The 16479-nt window shown below is 36.3% G+C and overlaps 4 protein-coding genes across 5 annotated transcripts in view; 1 reads left to right on the top strand and 3 right to left on the bottom strand.

The window, feature by feature from the left end:
- LOC126366024 (uncharacterized) overlaps positions 1 to 1882 on the bottom strand; it is a 28176-nt gene extending 26294 nt beyond the window's left edge. Inside the window, exon 1 of the mRNA XM_050008890.1 lies at positions 1687 to 1882. The gene's annotated coding sequence lies outside the window, so the exon portion shown is untranslated. The remainder of the gene's footprint in view (positions 1 to 1686) is intronic.
- A 1335-nt stretch (positions 1883 to 3217) lies between these two features.
- Positions 3218 to 11146, bottom strand: LOC126366048 (uncharacterized). Of its 2 annotated transcripts, XM_050008949.1 has the most exons (9): positions 10950 to 11146; positions 10343 to 10447; positions 9370 to 9625; positions 8972 to 9099; positions 8504 to 8698; positions 7742 to 8274; positions 7483 to 7552; positions 4164 to 4331; positions 3218 to 3385 (listed from the first exon to the last, which is right to left on the bottom strand). In XM_050008949.1, the coding sequence occupies exons 1-9, from the start codon at positions 11070 to 11072 to the stop codon at positions 3218 to 3220; spliced, it is 1746 nt and encodes a 581-aa protein (XP_049864906.1). In that variant the 5' UTR covers positions 11073 to 11146. The 2 variants fall into 2 exon arrangements, with proteins under 2 accessions (XP_049864906.1, XP_049864907.1); XM_050008950.1 differs by lacking the exons at positions 8972 to 9099; positions 9370 to 9625.
- Positions 11147 to 11795: 649 nt separating this feature from the next.
- LOC126366097 (proteasome maturation protein) lies at positions 11796 to 13660 on the top strand. The gene is made up of 4 exons (XM_050009031.1): positions 11796 to 11952; positions 12060 to 12218; positions 12550 to 12651; positions 13425 to 13660. The coding sequence occupies exons 1-4, from the start codon at positions 11950 to 11952 to the stop codon at positions 13584 to 13586; spliced, it is 426 nt and encodes a 141-aa protein (XP_049864988.1). The 5' UTR covers positions 11796 to 11949; the 3' UTR covers positions 13587 to 13660.
- Positions 13661 to 13801: 141 nt separating this feature from the next.
- Positions 13802 to 16221, bottom strand: LOC126366090 (2-oxo-4-hydroxy-4-carboxy-5-ureidoimidazoline decarboxylase-like). Its single transcript, XM_050009022.1, has 3 exons — positions 15988 to 16221; positions 15178 to 15328; positions 13802 to 14159 (listed from the first exon to the last, which is right to left on the bottom strand). The coding sequence occupies exons 1-3, from the start codon at positions 16175 to 16177 to the stop codon at positions 13979 to 13981; spliced, it is 522 nt and encodes a 173-aa protein (XP_049864979.1). The 5' UTR covers positions 16178 to 16221; the 3' UTR covers positions 13802 to 13978.
- Between the last annotated feature and the right edge of the window lie 258 nt (positions 16222 to 16479).

Here is a 16479-nt window from a genome sequence, read left to right on the forward strand (position 1 = left end):
TATTTTAAGGATGAGTTAGTGGAACTATGTGAAGAATGTCGTTTTTCCTTGCGAATAATTACTAAAACGAATAATGAAGGGATCTTACTCAATTTTTGCATATTTATGAATGGACTACTGTAGATGTCAACTTTAGAATCATTTTAATTATATAGGATTACTAAGAAATATATAATATATTATATTCGGTAGCATGATTAGTATTTTCTATGGCTTGCTTTTGGATTTGCCCACCTTAGGATATTTCATTAAACATACGGAGATTTATACTTATGACCACCTATATATATATAATATACCTATCTTAATATATCTTAATAACCTTCTTTTAGCATCCTCATAAAGGAACCAATCTAAGATCGTGATCATAAAAATGCTTTTCCATTTTAATGTAAGTATCAGACCTCGAGACTTAGGTATGCACTTCCTTATTTAATTGAACCTTGTAAGAGTCAAATAGATAAATACTAACAATTAATAGTGTAGGTTTGTATCGACTTGTTTTTTGCGTAAACAAGTAAATATAATAAAAAACCTTTGACATTTAACTTGCAGATGGGAAACATTATAAACACCTGACATAACTAAACAAGATAAATGTACGTACTCACGTAAATCAGAATCAATTACATAAAGGACAAAAAACGGACATGTAAAGACGAACAGTTTTCACAAACTTTAATGACATCACAGGGAAAATAATATAATACTGTTCTCTGTAAGATCCATGTATATTATAATTATTTATTACTCATAATATGGGTAATTAAAGCATCCAGTCCTGACCTGAAAAACTACATATAGTAACGCATCGACCTTAGCTGAAAATCGACTACAATAGAGTACTAAAAATCGTACAGAAATAATACAAGTCGTTTTGCGTAAACGGGTTCTAAAAAGCATTATTTTTATTCGTTTCCATATTTTGGAAATTTTCGTTATGGCTTTTGGAAGGCATGTGTGGTACTGAAACCAACAGAGGTCCCTTAAGATAATTTAAACTAAATGTGGTGTTAACACGACAAACATTATTTAAAATAGTATTTAAAAAAAGCCCACCCAAAAAAGGAAATCGTAAGTAAGTTAAACACTAATTAGTAGCTTCATAAACCGCTGCAAGTAAATGTAATGCACTGCATTCCGTAGAGTTGCGGAACTTTGCCAACTACTGCTAATTTACCTCTTGTGTGCCTCTTGAAGTTTCGAAGAACGAATTACAACAGCCGTGTGAAATTTGTGGCAAAGGAATTGACTCTTTTTATTTAGTACTTACTAAATGCTTGTTTTGTTCATTATAAGCCAGGAAAAAAACAACAGCATTTTATAGATATTTTAAATCTGGTTTACGTTTGTAGCGTTCATAAACATAAAAAAAAACAAACTATACGTCCGTCTGCTAGGCACAGGCCTTCTCTCAATCAATCGGAGTATGGAGCTTTTCTCTCTTCTCATTTCTTTCCCTCAATCATATTTTACAACGCTGCTCCACTGCGGGTTGGCCAAATATTATTCAGTTAAGTACGTACATTTCCCATTTAGATATGCTTCTAGAAAGCACAGCAAAAAACCAAATACCTAAGTTTTTGTATTCACTATGCTACAAACACAAACAATACATTATTGCAAAATATCAGGTTTTGCATAAGTGCCGTAAAATCCGCATACATTATGGAAAGGCAAACTCACCTGAAAGCTTCTCTTATCAGGAACTCACTTATATTGAACCGAAAAATCGTTTCTAATAGATACGTTAGGCTAGTTAATTGGAAAACAATTGAGGATGTCGTTCGTTGGAAAGCTTGTTTATTTACATTATCTACAGTCGCGAAAATTCGATCAGCCGGGGCTGTCGTCGAGAGGCGCGGTATCGTCGCTGTGCACTGCGGTCGAATGTGGTGGCCGCTGGCTGAATGCGAGGCAGCCTGTGCCGAGTGGGCGCTTCCCGCCGAAACCGGTCGCCATAGTTACCATAATGTCGTCATCGCGTGCCTTCCGTCTTCAATTTTCCAGCCTTTCTTTTGCGAAAAGTTTTTAATTAATTTGACTGCTAATGCACGTAAATGTAAAATATGCAATAAGTAAGGAATTTTATTAGTGTTTTAGTGGCTATTTTGTTTGAGTACCTACAATATTAGCTATCTACTTAAGTATAAGTATCAATTACTTTACTCCCTTGCCACTGCTACTTTGTCCTTGCCATACGATCGGAACCTATTAAACTACGCAAACAAGGCAAGCTATCTACCTACTATATGAACAAGTATTTTTGCTTTACTGTCTAGTACGGCCCCCGCCCCCGCCTATGATCAGCAAACATCCTACTCCTCATATATGGGCAACGACAGAAAGTACACTGCAGAATTTAAAGTTAGTACAAAAGACAGGCAGGGTTATTTAGTCCAGTCAACGTTTAGATTTGATTTGATTATTTCTCTTAATAAAGTGCTCACTTACGATTTGACTCGAAATGTTTACACTGCAAAATGTTTTTAAACAACTTATATAATAAGAATTAAACAAAACAAAAATCACTCAATTAAAGAATGCATTTATTCATTTAATAAAGAACTAAATTGTGTAATACACTATAGAAAAAGTGAGAGAACTCATCATCAACTTTGGAACGTTGTGGATAGACACTCAATAAAATAACGACAAAGAATCAGTTCATTAAGTAACATCCTGAAAACGGCACTAAGAAACTTTTAAAAAGTGTAAATAAAAATAAAATAATATTGATCCGTGTGGCTAAACATCAAACAGTCTTGAGAGAACAGTGATTTTTGAAAATTTTGGAGAAACCAGCTGGATGTTTCCTATATAATACGACAGAAAGACACGCCCGAAATACGAGAGGATTGGGGAGTGAAGGGGATAGAAACTCAGCAAGAGTTTCTAAGTTGCTCTAGTCACTTACCATCAGCACACCCCGGACACTTCATACAAAAACACATTTTACACAGACACTATACATTTGCGTTATCGTACACGCGTCTCTCTGTGTATGCGCCCATACGGTTGAATACTAAAGTAAGACTGAAGGGGGTGAGGTAAACCTAGCTCAGCCGCTGGTGGGGAGCGGAGAGTTGCCGTTGTATACGTGAGTAGTATTAATCCTTATTCCATGCTATTGGAATCGAGGTCGTCTCGACATGTCCTTAGAAGTGTTAAAAGTATGAGGTAGTGAAGTGTTGAAAGTGTTGTTGGAAGTGTTGTTTCAGATGTCGTACATCTCCTCCATCCGCACGGAGTAAGGCACGTCGTGCACCGTGGTGTAGTTGACGGTCTTGGCGCCCGCCACCACGTCTCCCACCAACTGCTGTCTATACTCTTCCCACCGGCGCTGGTTGAGGAACTCGTTGAACAACTGCTGCTTATTCGGGATCTGACAAACAACAATCAAAAATAAACCAAAAAAAAACTAAAAAAATAAACCAACTCCAAAAACTGTCAAATAATATTTTATTTAATACAATGTAAAAATGTAAAGTAAAGTAAAGTGTAATGTGTTTTGTATGTGTTTAATATAAATTCTGAAGTAGGAAGACAGTCGAATAATGTACGACTGACACACCCTTGACCGTTTTCTAATTTACATTTATTTACGCTAAACCAGTTCTAATGATATTTGTATATAGACACAACACTGCTCAAGGCTTCCTTCATACAACAGACATCAACGAGTTTATTGTTTTTATTCCATAATAAGGTTTTCTTTTTATTTTTACATTGGACGATACTTCATATACATACGTATTTTGTGAAATAGAAGCACACACAGACTAACATACCGAATATTGTGCAATTCTACCAATATTACATGCATACGAGTCAAATCGATAACCTTTTTGAAATCGGATAAAATAGAGATTTCCTGAGTGGTTTATACCAAATAATAACACCCGTTACGAATGACGAATCTTAGCATAATAATCACGATAACCTATCAAATTCTAAAGGATAAGTTTATACGAAACAACTTCTTCAACTTCTATTCTGTTTGTTATGATCAACAGTGTAACAAAGAGTCAAAATACATGTCAATATAAAATGTCATGATTTTTTTAAACTATGTAGTCAAGGGAATATTCTCCATTGGCCTAATCAGAGAAAGATAAGAGGAGAGGTTGTTGGATGCTGTTGAATGTGACAAATATACAAACCTTTTTCTCGAGGTAATATTGTATCCGTGTCCATATATTGGCCGTATTGCGCTGCAAGAGCCATACCTTGGGCATAAGTATGCAGTTTACGGGAGTCAAAGCCACTATACGTCTGTCACGCATATTCTCGCCGAAACCAAATGTGGATCCAGGGTTCATCATGCAAACCTGAAAGAACCACAAGTGTGATTTATTTATTTATTTTTCGGATAACAGCTACTTACTATACAGGGTGTCCCGTAAAGAGCACGACAGACTGAAATGTAAGGAAGATTGAGGTGTGCCCTACTCGATAAAAAAAAATGACCTCAGTAAAAGTGTCACCGTTTTCGAGATATTCCCGACTTTTTATTTTTTTCGACAAATTCCGCTTTTGGTCAGTTTTTTTGTTGCTGTGTGTACAAGAAAGCAGATAACTCTGTAATTTATTTTTGTAAATATTCTAGAATAGTAGATCTACCATATTTAAATACTATTTTGCTAAATATCATTAAGTATCTTTGAAAAAAAAAACATTATTCTTATTATTTTTTTGTACAAAAATTATTTACCTCAACTTTGGCATTCGGTGGTGAAAAAAAAATGTACTGGACTGTCACTGCACATTTTACAGATAAATTACTTATTTAATAAGGATTTCAGAAAGGTATAATACTGGCCATATTTTTGTAGAAAAAGAAAAGAAATTGCCAGTATTGTGCAAAAGGGGCTAATTCATATTAAATTTGAATAATAAATAAAATACACATGTTTGAGTAAAAAAATCATTTTTTAATATTTAGTCAATGAATACATCTAGTATGTGCTCGAATTGCCGGCCTTCTTGTGCGATACACGCGCGGCACCTCTTAATGAAAGCCCTTTTTAACCGTCTTAAGCTTAATTCTGATATTTCTTGGGCTGCTGTATTAATTTGTTGTCGCAGGTGTTCTTCACTCTGAATAGCTTCTTTATACACCTTGTCCTTCATGCAGCCCCAATAAAAGAAATCCAATGGATTTAGATCGGGGGATCGAGCAGGCCAATTGATTGTGCCTCCTCGTCCGATCCATCGACGAGGGAATGTAGAGTTTAAATGGTCCCTTACTTGACGGCCGTAGTGCGCGGGGCACCCGTCGTGTTGCAGCCACATTGCACGCCGCTCCGCCAGTGGAATATCCTCAAGTAAAATCGGCATCTGATTTTGAAGAAACTCCAAGTAGTTATTGGCATTGAGAGTGGGTGGCAGTTCGACCGGTCCTAGTATTTGGCCATTGTAGATACCGGTCCACAAATTTATTTTGTATTGGTATTGAGATCGATCTTCCCGCATCTCATGTGGATTGGATATCTGCCAGCTATGCAGATTGTGTAAATTAAAATAGCCATCGCGCTTGCATGATGACTCATCGCTCCACAAGATTTTATTAAAAAAATTGGGATCCGATTGATGTCGTCTCAGCATTTCTCGGCAAAAGTTAACTCGTGCCGGGTAATCCCGTGGCTACAAACTTTGGACTCGTTGAATGTGGTATGGGTGATACGAATGACGTTGCAAAATTCTGTGAGCCGTAGATTTTGGAACCCCGGTACGTCGTTCGATCATCCGCACTGAAGTTGAAGGGTCTTCTTCAACTTCGTCCAATACAATATCTTCCTCTGCCGTTTGTGGTCGTCCTTCGCTCGTACGCTGCCCAGGTACACGCCCGTCAGAAATGGCTCTATGGGTTCGCGTAAAAACCTCATGACCTGGATGCCGGCGGTTAGGGTATCGCTCAGCATAAAGTCTCGCAGCAGCTCTGGCGTTACAGCGAACTTCGCCATAAATAAGATGCATATCTGCATACTCATGCGACGTGTACGTGGACGCCGCCGCCGCCTTATTTAAAGTTCAAGCGAACTAGCACAGCCAGTCACAGTTCAATTCACAACACAAAGTTCACAGATAACTAAGTCCAAATCGTTAGGCAAATCAGAGTCCGAGTTCCAAGCAAAAAACGTAGTACGATAGCAAAACAACAGCGGTAACAGAGCGACGACGTGTGCGCAGGAGAGCGTTAAGGATCGTACTGGCTGCCCTGGCTGGCGGCTGGCAGGCAGAGGAAGGGGCAGGAAAGTGACAAAGACAGACGCATCCTTTTGCTATCGTAAGAGCGAGATAGCAAACAGGATAGATAAGCACAATAGCAACGGCTGTAGATATGACAATAGAAAACCGGTCGGTATCATAAAAAAAGGCCAGAGCAGGTACTACCCGGTCAAGCTAACTGTAGACCTGAGTGTGAACGTGGTCGTTTCATGTTATTGTTATCATCAATTTAGCATGGCCAGGGATGGGTAAAAATGTGTAATTTAAACTTAAATTAATAAATCGGATTTAATAACAATCAGCCCCTTTGGCATAAAACTGGCAATCTCTTTTTTTTCTTCAAAAATATGGCCAATATTATACCTTTCTGAAATCCTTATTAAATAAGTAATTTATCTGTAAAATGTGCAGTGACAGTCCAGTACATTTTTTTTTCACCACCGAATGCCAAAGTTGAGGTAAATAATTTTTGTACAAAAAAATAATAAGAATAATATTTTTTTTTCAAAGATACTTAATGATATTTAGCAAAATAGTATTTAAATATGGTAGATCTACTATTCTAGAATATTTACAAAAATAAATTAGAGTTATCTGCTTTTTTGTACACACAGCAACAAAAAAACTGACCATAAGCGGAATTTGTCGAAAAAAATAAAAAGTCGGGAATATCTCGAAAACAGTGACACTTTTACTGAGGTCATTTTTTTTTATCGAGTAGGGCACACCTCAATCTTCCTTACATTTCAGTCTGTCGTGCTCTTTACGGGACACCCTGTATAAACATTATTGAAATATATAGGATACAGAAGAACCAATTATAGTTTTCCACAAACAGACGTAATTTAAATCCGTCTGACAGCATCACGTATAAGGTAATAAGGTATAAGGTAAACAAATGTTAACATTAAATATATAAAAAAGCAAATTTTATTTATTTGCACACTTTTATCACATTTATAATTTAATTAGGTAGGGAGCTACTTCAACACACAATATTTTAAATTCAAAAGTATTAGTAGGTAAAATTATAACCCCTGTGTGGAATGTGAACCTGCGAGCTTAAATTAATAAAAACACATGTTTGATATAGGTAATTTAAGGTAACTAGAGCCATCAGTATATCTCTTCTGTCAACTATATATGAGTATACCGTTTTATTGAACATTACCGACAGCCACTAACACGCAGATTTTTATAAATATCTACAACAAAATATCTATTATTATTTTATTTGGTATTGTAGTTTACCTGCATAAAATAGGTTTTCATTTTTGAATGACCAGCTGCAATTAATTCATTAGTCGGCATAATGCTGTATCTGTTAAAAATAATTATAAAATATTAGCTAATAATGTAAGCTCGATGAGGTGTGGGTACTTAGTTCATTTTGCGACGTTTGTACCTCTGACTACACCTGACGCAATTCGAGTCAATTAGGGCAAAGTTGTGAGCTTATGTAATGTTAGCTATTAAAAACATCTAACTGTAAATGAAAACATAACACTACCTGACAGATGGTCGTCCTTCATCAATAGGAGACAGCAGCAACTTTGAATCCGTAGCGCTCTCCTGGCGACTTGACCCACCTGCACTAAATCTTCGTGATAATACGACATCACTGTGCCTGACACGTGACAAAGTTCTTTGTCCAGGTTTCACATCATCCGCACTATTATCGAAACTGGTTCTCTTGAACTCATCTGTAGTGTTAACGCCTACATTTACATGTAACCCAGATTCTACTTTGTCCAGTTCACCAGAATCTTTTTGTGCAACTTCACTTGTTTTATCCTCTTGTGCTACAAAGGACAGTTGCCGGCTGAATACGGTAGAATTTGGAGTGGATGATGCTCGTAGCTTCAGTATGCTACCAGCTGCGCTCCTGGAGTGTGTCTGTGTGGCGGTGCTCAATGTGCCCCGCTCTGGCAACATTCCGCTTCCACTTTGTTCTTTTGGCACTCCTTGACTCTCTGCGTTTAGATTTGGATACGCGGCAAACCATTTCTTTTCAAAGTCCTGTTCACTTTCTTCTTTCGGTACCTACAACAGTAATAATTATTACTTATGTCAAATTAAATATAGGTATGAGTTGACTTAGATAATAGAGATTCTGGGCGTCTTTTAGAAGTCAAGCAAGCCTTAGAGTCTTACATTAATCGATTCAACTGCACGTTACGATTAAATAGATATTCTTATATAATGTATTTTTTCTTAAATCTACCGGATTAAACAAATAGGGTAACGATTAATTCGTCTCAAAAAAACACACCCATGGATCATATAGAGTATAATATTTGTGGCCAAGTCGACTGGTAACGATAACTTGTAGCGACTCTATCATCTGGACTCGGCCGGAGAGAATGAAGTACACGTAATTAGGTATTCCACACCCATCTCCGAGAAGCGTTTCATCGATGACGAATGACTTCAGTTTAGCCACTATACAACCTTCTCGACTAGCCACCTGCAGCAAACAATAATAATGACAAGATATATAAAGAAGAGCAGATTTATTTATTTCTTTATAGTATATGTTTAAAGAGAAAAGACTACCTACCACCAACTATATCGAAATGTTTAAGGTGTACAAACTCCTGTAACTTTTCAACAGGCACATACTTATTATAGCGTTATGCAACTCCCTCCTGTACCGACAATAAGTCACGTCAAAAAAAAAAAACAACTTCCTCCTCAAAATTTGATAGAAATATAATAATTATATAGTAGGTATAATTACATCGTCCAGAGCATCAAAATAAGTAAATGCTGACATGGCCCTGCGCACTTCATCCCATTGTTTTTGGACAGACGACAAGAGCACGTTTTTGAAGTCTTCCTTTAACAGTTGCAGCAACTCACAGTGGCCTATTTGACAAGATAAGCAACCTTTTGAACAATGTTCATTTATTACAATGAAAAACAAAATGATTTGTGTGATAACATAGTAGATTGTTATTTGATAGCATATCGCTTATATGGAAGTTGGTAAAGTAAAGTAGTAGTAAGTTGAAAAATTTTCGCTGTTCCTCCGTTCTTGTCATCAAAAAGCAAAAAATATCGTGAACACGTTTCTAAATCAAGATATTCCGGTAAGTACCTATCTACGTATACGTCTATATAAAAAAATCATCTAACCAACAGTAGTAACAGTAGCTGTTCTGTTAATATTATGTAGAAGGGAGACCTCTCCAAACATATCTCCGGCATGCATAGTGCCGATTTCTATAGACACGTATTGTTGAAGAAGATCGTCGTATGCGGACTGGCTAACTGCGACGTCGCCAGTCACGATGAAGTACAGAGCATGGGCTTCTTGGTGCTGCTTCACTATCACACGTCCCGGCCCGTAGTACTTAAAGTACGTCAACGCTGCCAATTTCCTTTTAACATGCTGTAAGATAACAGAAACAGCCTATCATCGGTCTTGTCGTAGCATTCTCCACTCTTGTCCATCAAAGGCCAATTCGTTGACTTCCTTATAAGACAACTTTCGCTTCTCTTTAACTTGATCCATGTAAACTCTTTTTGGTCTACCCTTTCTCTCTTTCCAACACACAACAAACAAACAAACAGCCCATAATATTGTACTATATAGACCCACTGCTGAGCAAAGGCATCTCCTCAATCAACCAGAGGCATGCAGCATATACTCCTCCACGCTACTCCAGTTCGTGCTGATGGAGGTGTTTTTACGAGTAGAAACTAGATGTAGATGCTATAAGATTAGAATGAAAATTACGAACCGAAAAATAGTCAGGTACTGCCACAATGTACTGCACTGGTTGCGATAAAAAGAGGTCACAATACATTTTGCAGTGTAAGACTCCCCCATAAGGGAACTAGATCGGAATCAACGTCTGGGCTGAACGGGGCCTGGACGCCGGTTCCCGAAATTAATCTAAGATCGTCTACTCGCTGGGATTCTCTTAATAGTTCGTCAGAAATAAAATACTTAGTGAGAAATCAGTCTTTGGATGTAGAATTGGTACAGCGGTGGAATGAATGTAGAAGAGATAACAATGTAGAGTAGAACTGAGTCTGAGATGACTCTACAATTAAGAAGATTGTTAAATATTGTTCGATTGGAAGCAAATATTTTCCGACTCACGTTAGGATAACGCTTAAAGCATTTCAGGCCACCAATGATTCTGTAAAGATACCTCTTCTCATGATCAGTGCGGTCTTCTGTGGGCTTATTCAATAAAGCCTTGTCCTGGAAACACAAAGACATCTAAATAAAATCACGCCGCCTTTAGTCTGTCGAGTGGCTCCTGTGTTGATACTTAGGTTAATTTTATCAAACCGCTGCTTCTACCTACCCTAGAAACATAAATAGAACAAGCCAAAACTACAATCAGAAACAATTTTAGGTATTTGGAAACATTTTAAGCTTGATGCACAAAGAGCCTGAACAGCGAAACAAGCGAGCCGTGGTGCGAGATTTTGTATGTGGTTTCATTCAAAACCGCTTGTCCTGCATCCTTTCTACATACGTCACGTGGGCACAGAACATAGGTACTCCACCACGCTGTTGTAATAGGTGTCAATAGACAAACTGGATGATAACTTTTAGTATTTCTTTTGCTCTTCATTTTTATAAGCGAATAGGTACTGACTAAGTCAGAATGATCATGCAAAAATGGTTGTTGTCGAACTGATGATGGTGAAGAGAGAATGATGATAATTGTAAAAAAAACAGTCAGACTATGACTAACGTTGACACTCAGCAACTGCTTCTGCTTAACCTTTCCTCGCACGGCCTGCTCGACCCTGCGCTTGACGTCCTCCACGCCCTCGTACTGTTCCACGGACTCTATCAGCCAATAAACATTCGCCATGACAAGTCGCCCAAGCGCACGGAACAAACATTTCGCGCGAAATTTCCTTCTCAACAATTCTTCTGGATCCTACCACAAAGCATAAAAATTTAATATATAATTTAAAAGTAAAAGAATAGAAAATTAAACAAAAACATGGTAAAAAAATTACAATCTCTTTTTTATCCTTGGCGCGATTAGCCATTATTATATTACTATTTTATATACTTATTAATAATAAAAACAATAAAAATATAATACAACAAAAAAAGTTTAACTGATAGAAAGCCTCTAATGAATTATTCGTAATTCTTTCTTTCCCTGTCATATAATAACATTTCTAGAATGTCGAAATAAAAAGATTCTCTTTAATTTCTTCCGAAAAAACGAAATATAATAATTTTAATAGTTTGAGACCAAACACTTATAGTCCAAGCCAAAAAAAAACAACTTTATTGTCTTTGATGTAAAATGTTACCTGTTACCTGTAGTAAAAAAAAAGTTTTTTGATATTAATGCTATGTTATTTTAAATATTTTATAATTGATTGATTTAAACATATTATAGTAAACGCAAGGGATATAAATGTTATATACAATGTTAAATAAAATATTTTATAACATTGTATTATGTTAAGAATTAATACAAACCTGAAAAGAGTATGATTAATCGGTAAATTTGTATTTTTTAAGTTTTATAATATGGCTACACGAATAAAAAAATAAAAATTTGATTTGTCACGATTTGTCATTTTACCATAGACAAAAAGTTGTGTTGTATGAAGCTGTTTCCTGAATTTAGTTAATATTTTACGATTAGTTACGATTAAATCGCATAAAACTGTGAAGAAAATTAATTGTATTACTATAATTACTACTTTTCTACAAAAAATATAAACATGGTAAGGTTATTTTCCATAGGTTTTCATTTTCTTTTTCGGCGTGACTTTCATGTTTTATTTACTTGAAATTGTGCTTCCTATCTCAGTTTTCTTGTTTACCATTCTAGAGTTTCGGCTTGCCCTCTGTGAAAGTGAAGCCTGAGCATGAGGCCAACTTCAAAATGCCTCAGGGCACGTTTGGAGTGCCAAACCCGTTCATCGCCGGTCTGGGTGCCGAGAGACCCAAGCTGGGACAGTCTCATCCTCTGGAATATTCTGAAAGAAATGTAAGTTCAGGTTTTCTGTTTCCGCATAATTTCTTTTAGAATGTGTCACCTTATATTGTTGCTAATCAGTCCATATCCATTTCAAACAAAGATAAAATTAATTTATACCAAATGAGTAAATAATCTTAAAATCTCTTGTGAAGTTTATATTTTGTACAATTTAATTAATATTTTAAAATTAATATATTGTACATTTTAAATTCTACATGATTTTATCTCAATAAAAAGTTCCTTAGCAATACCTACCTATGTAATATCATTATTATTAAAAAGATTATGTAGTTTCCTGACATAATGATTTTAAAAAAACAAGTTTTTATTATTCTTTCAGTACCACATGAATGAAGAAAAGATGAACATGGCGATGCTTCGGAACATGCAAGGCCTACATGCACCACTGAAACTCACTATGGAGAAGAAATTCTGTTCAAAGGTTGTAATTTCTGTCGTCATATAGATAGACATACATACAATCCGTGATAGCACCGTGTTTGGAGAATGTGTAACTTATGTTGTATTGTCACAGGCTTGATACGTAGCTTGGGCTCTGAACTACTAAATTTGACTTTATGAGTTTGAATTCATATTTGGGTCATAATAATTGCTGTCACATGATTTCTAATATTTATGCACAGTTAATGGCAATACACCATCCTTGAACGTAGCTGGTGAGGATAAGGTGTACCATACTCCACTGCCTACCCCTATACAGGTGTCATCACACCTAACATTAACATAGCATCCTATGTTAAACATATACACAAAATCAAACCTGTATTCCTTTTTGGGTTGGCATTGACAGAGCCATAAGTTATCAGAAGACTTATGATAATCTTCTCTGAAAATGTATTCTCTAAGGTATAATATTATAATGCAAGAAATGAGCTGATAGCAATTTATCATTCAATAATATCAAGATATCAATGGATGCAAGTATAAACAGAGTGGATCTGTCAAAGTTTTCTGTGCAGTATATTTTTACATTATCATACTTGAAGCACTTAATATTACTTTGTTTCATATATTTACGAGTATGATCATTGCTAATGCTTTGTTTCATTATGATGATTTAACAAACATTTTAAACAGAAAAATTAACATTATTTGAAGAGAACTTGCCATTCATTACTAGAAGGTCTACTAGTTCTTTAAATGTTTTTACACATACTTAAACATGTTAATTGGTTTCTGCTATGGAATTTTCAGGTAGGACATTTACCATTCCTGCCTAGCTCAAACTTCCAAATGGATGTGATCACTGGCCGGAACCTAGATGTTGGCTTCGAAGACATCCTCAACACCCCAGACTTCAGCGAGGTGGCTGGACAGCCGCATGCGGTCATGGAGCGCTCCCTCGGACTGCTGTGAAGTAGTTAAGTCTAGTTCTACTGTACAATCTCTGAAATATTGGTTTTTATGTAATAAAATATTTGTATTTTAAACGTTTTATGAATTCAGCATACATTCCAAAGGTGATAATGTGTTAATACAGGACACTCTTTTTCTTTTACCTTTTTATAGAACACTAATTAATAGTTAATACGAAGTAATTTCTGTCAAGGTATATGAACAAAACAAACATCCCATGTTTAGTAGTAATATTTACTTGTTAACTCAGCTTGTTAAACACTACTTACTACTTATAAAACATTACCATAAACATCATAGCCAATATCATTCCTTAAGTTCCTTATTGCCAATGTTAGACCCAGTTTACGTGTTATGTTTTGTAAATTTCTGTCTATTCGTAAGTAAGTAACCTAATCGTCTTTTATAATCCCCATTAAACGTAATTTGCAAATTTTCTTAACTTCATTTATGCCATTGATTATTTCTTGTTCTTTCGTGTTATTGTATCTGTTACGAAGATTATCAATTATCGCTTGAACTCTGTTCTCTCTAGCGCAGATTATGAAGGGAAAGCCGAATTTTGCTTTGTACCTGAAAAAAGGAAAAACATTTTTTTAATTATACTGCCCTCTAGTGGTAGTACGCTGTACTTTTATACAAGCTGCAAGTATGCGAACTAGGTATTCTGAGCAACTAGTATACTGTTTCACAAATAGATGGCAGCAGTAGTATAACTCTGTTTCAAATTAAGCTTGAGCGCTGGAACTGTCTCCCATGCCGAAATACATTGGTTTCTACGAATAAATAATATTTATTATTTATTTACGAATAAATAAAAAAATCTGTAATTTACTTTGCTAATTTCTGTACACGAATATTATATTATTTATTCGTAGATTGGTGTAGGCTAGGCTACACCAATTAGATTGATAGGCTGATCCCTTATCACCATAAGGTTCATCATATCCAGCTTACGATAACGTATCAACAGTGGCTGCAAGTAGTCTTTGATTGCGTGTGGCTCTGCCCACCCCATTAGGGATTACGGGCGTGAGTTTATGTATGTATGTATGTAGATTGGTGTACAGAAATTCATGATGAACAGCGACAAATGACTAGTCATTCGCAAGAAGACATCGTCGTTGACTTCGACGATATGCCCACAGTGGGGAGGCAACCTCCCATATAATAACATAAATAGCCTATATTATTCTGTCCCACTGTTGGGCACACAGGCCTTTCAGTCAACCGGAGGGGATAAAAAGCATATTCTACCACGTTGCCCCAGTGTTACCATATCAATTGGTTATTTATAATATGCATCCTAGTTCACTAAGAAAATTCCTGACTTGACATCGCAATAGTATCTACTGCATACTTGTAGGTACCTGCGCCCTGTAATAGATGATAAATTGAAAGTTCTTTAACCCTAAGGTTATCTGGAAGTAACTGCTGTTTAGGAATAATGTCACCGATTGAGTTTATTGTCAAATTGTACCTAATTATCCTAATGTTACATTATTTCCAATAAAGAGATTACTTTATGATTGACAGAATGTTTAATGAACAACTGCAGATTTCAACTAAATAGTCCATATTTGAATATTACCGTTCGTTAGCAGTTTGGATGATGTTCCTCTGCTCATCGGTCAACTTGTCCAGTCCAGCACTGCGCTGCTCGCTGGCAGACTCCCGTGTCAGCTCGCCGCTGGCCAACTTGCCCGCCAAGTCCGGGTGCAGCTTCAGAATGGTTATCTTGCCTGGAAAAACAATAGGTACGTACGTATTTATAACTACACTTTGATTGATGTCAATAACCTAAGATGTAGAAAAGTGGAGGGAATACCGCTAATACACACTACATGATTTTAAGGGGCCCTAAGTTAGGATAGTTTTGCCGTTTATGATGTCCATCGCACCTAACAATTAGACAACTTAGCCTACCATTTGGAGCTCATACCACTAGCATAACTAATCAATTAAAGGTTCGTTTGTTTAGTTCAAGCAGCATTTTCACAAATATTGTACGAACAGTCACGACTACAATATGTAAACGTTTGCAAAGATTCATAAACACGTATCTAGCTAAATAACAAGTTCCTTATCGAAATTTAGTAAAGTGGAGCGCGACATTAAAATTCCAATTTAAAGATTCTAAAATCATAAAACGTCGGTACTTAATTAAGCGTACGGTTCATTCAATTTATTGGGTGTCATTTATATGCAATTGACTGTCGAGTTGTCGCTTACCTTCCACACAAAAGTCGTCCAAAACGAGCTATCCCCGATTGACCATACCATACCACAATTTTAGACTGAAATAACAGGACTGGCTGCTGATTGCTTTGTTGATGCTTCCTAATGCATTAGGGATTACTTGCATGACTTTTCGTTCGTTGACAGTGAAGTTGTCGCTCACCTTCAACGCTAAGGTTATCCAGATACTTGTTGAAGGCTCTGGCGACGGCTGACAGACTGTCGAATGGCTTGCTCTTCTTCGCTTGCACTGCAGCATCAGGGCACAGTTCTATCACATTGCTGAAGATACTCTCAAACTGTTTGTCCTCCAAACCGTTCACTTGCTCAATGTTAATCCGCGCGTCCGCCATACTTTTGCCTCGTTTGTCTGGAGTTGGAATGACTCTGAACGTCTTTGCCCCGGCGTTATCTTATGTACACATATCGCGAGTTGTTGTCTTAGGTCATTAGTTCAAACAATCAGTAACATTCTATCATTACTGTTTAGTAATGTCATTTGTATTATTATCAACAAATGTTAGATATTTACGTTTCGTCATTGACTGAGTTTTTATACTTTATTTCTTCATACTTTTTACCTATGTTTCTTTCAACTGTAGTATTTAAATTAAAGTAGATACATAAAATTACAAAGTAGAATAGTATCTAAGTG

Source organism: Pectinophora gossypiella, chromosome 4, assembly GCF_024362695.1.
Source record: "Pectinophora gossypiella chromosome 4, ilPecGoss1.1, whole genome shotgun sequence".
NCBI lineage: Eukaryota > Metazoa > Arthropoda > Insecta > Lepidoptera > Gelechiidae > Pectinophora > Pectinophora gossypiella.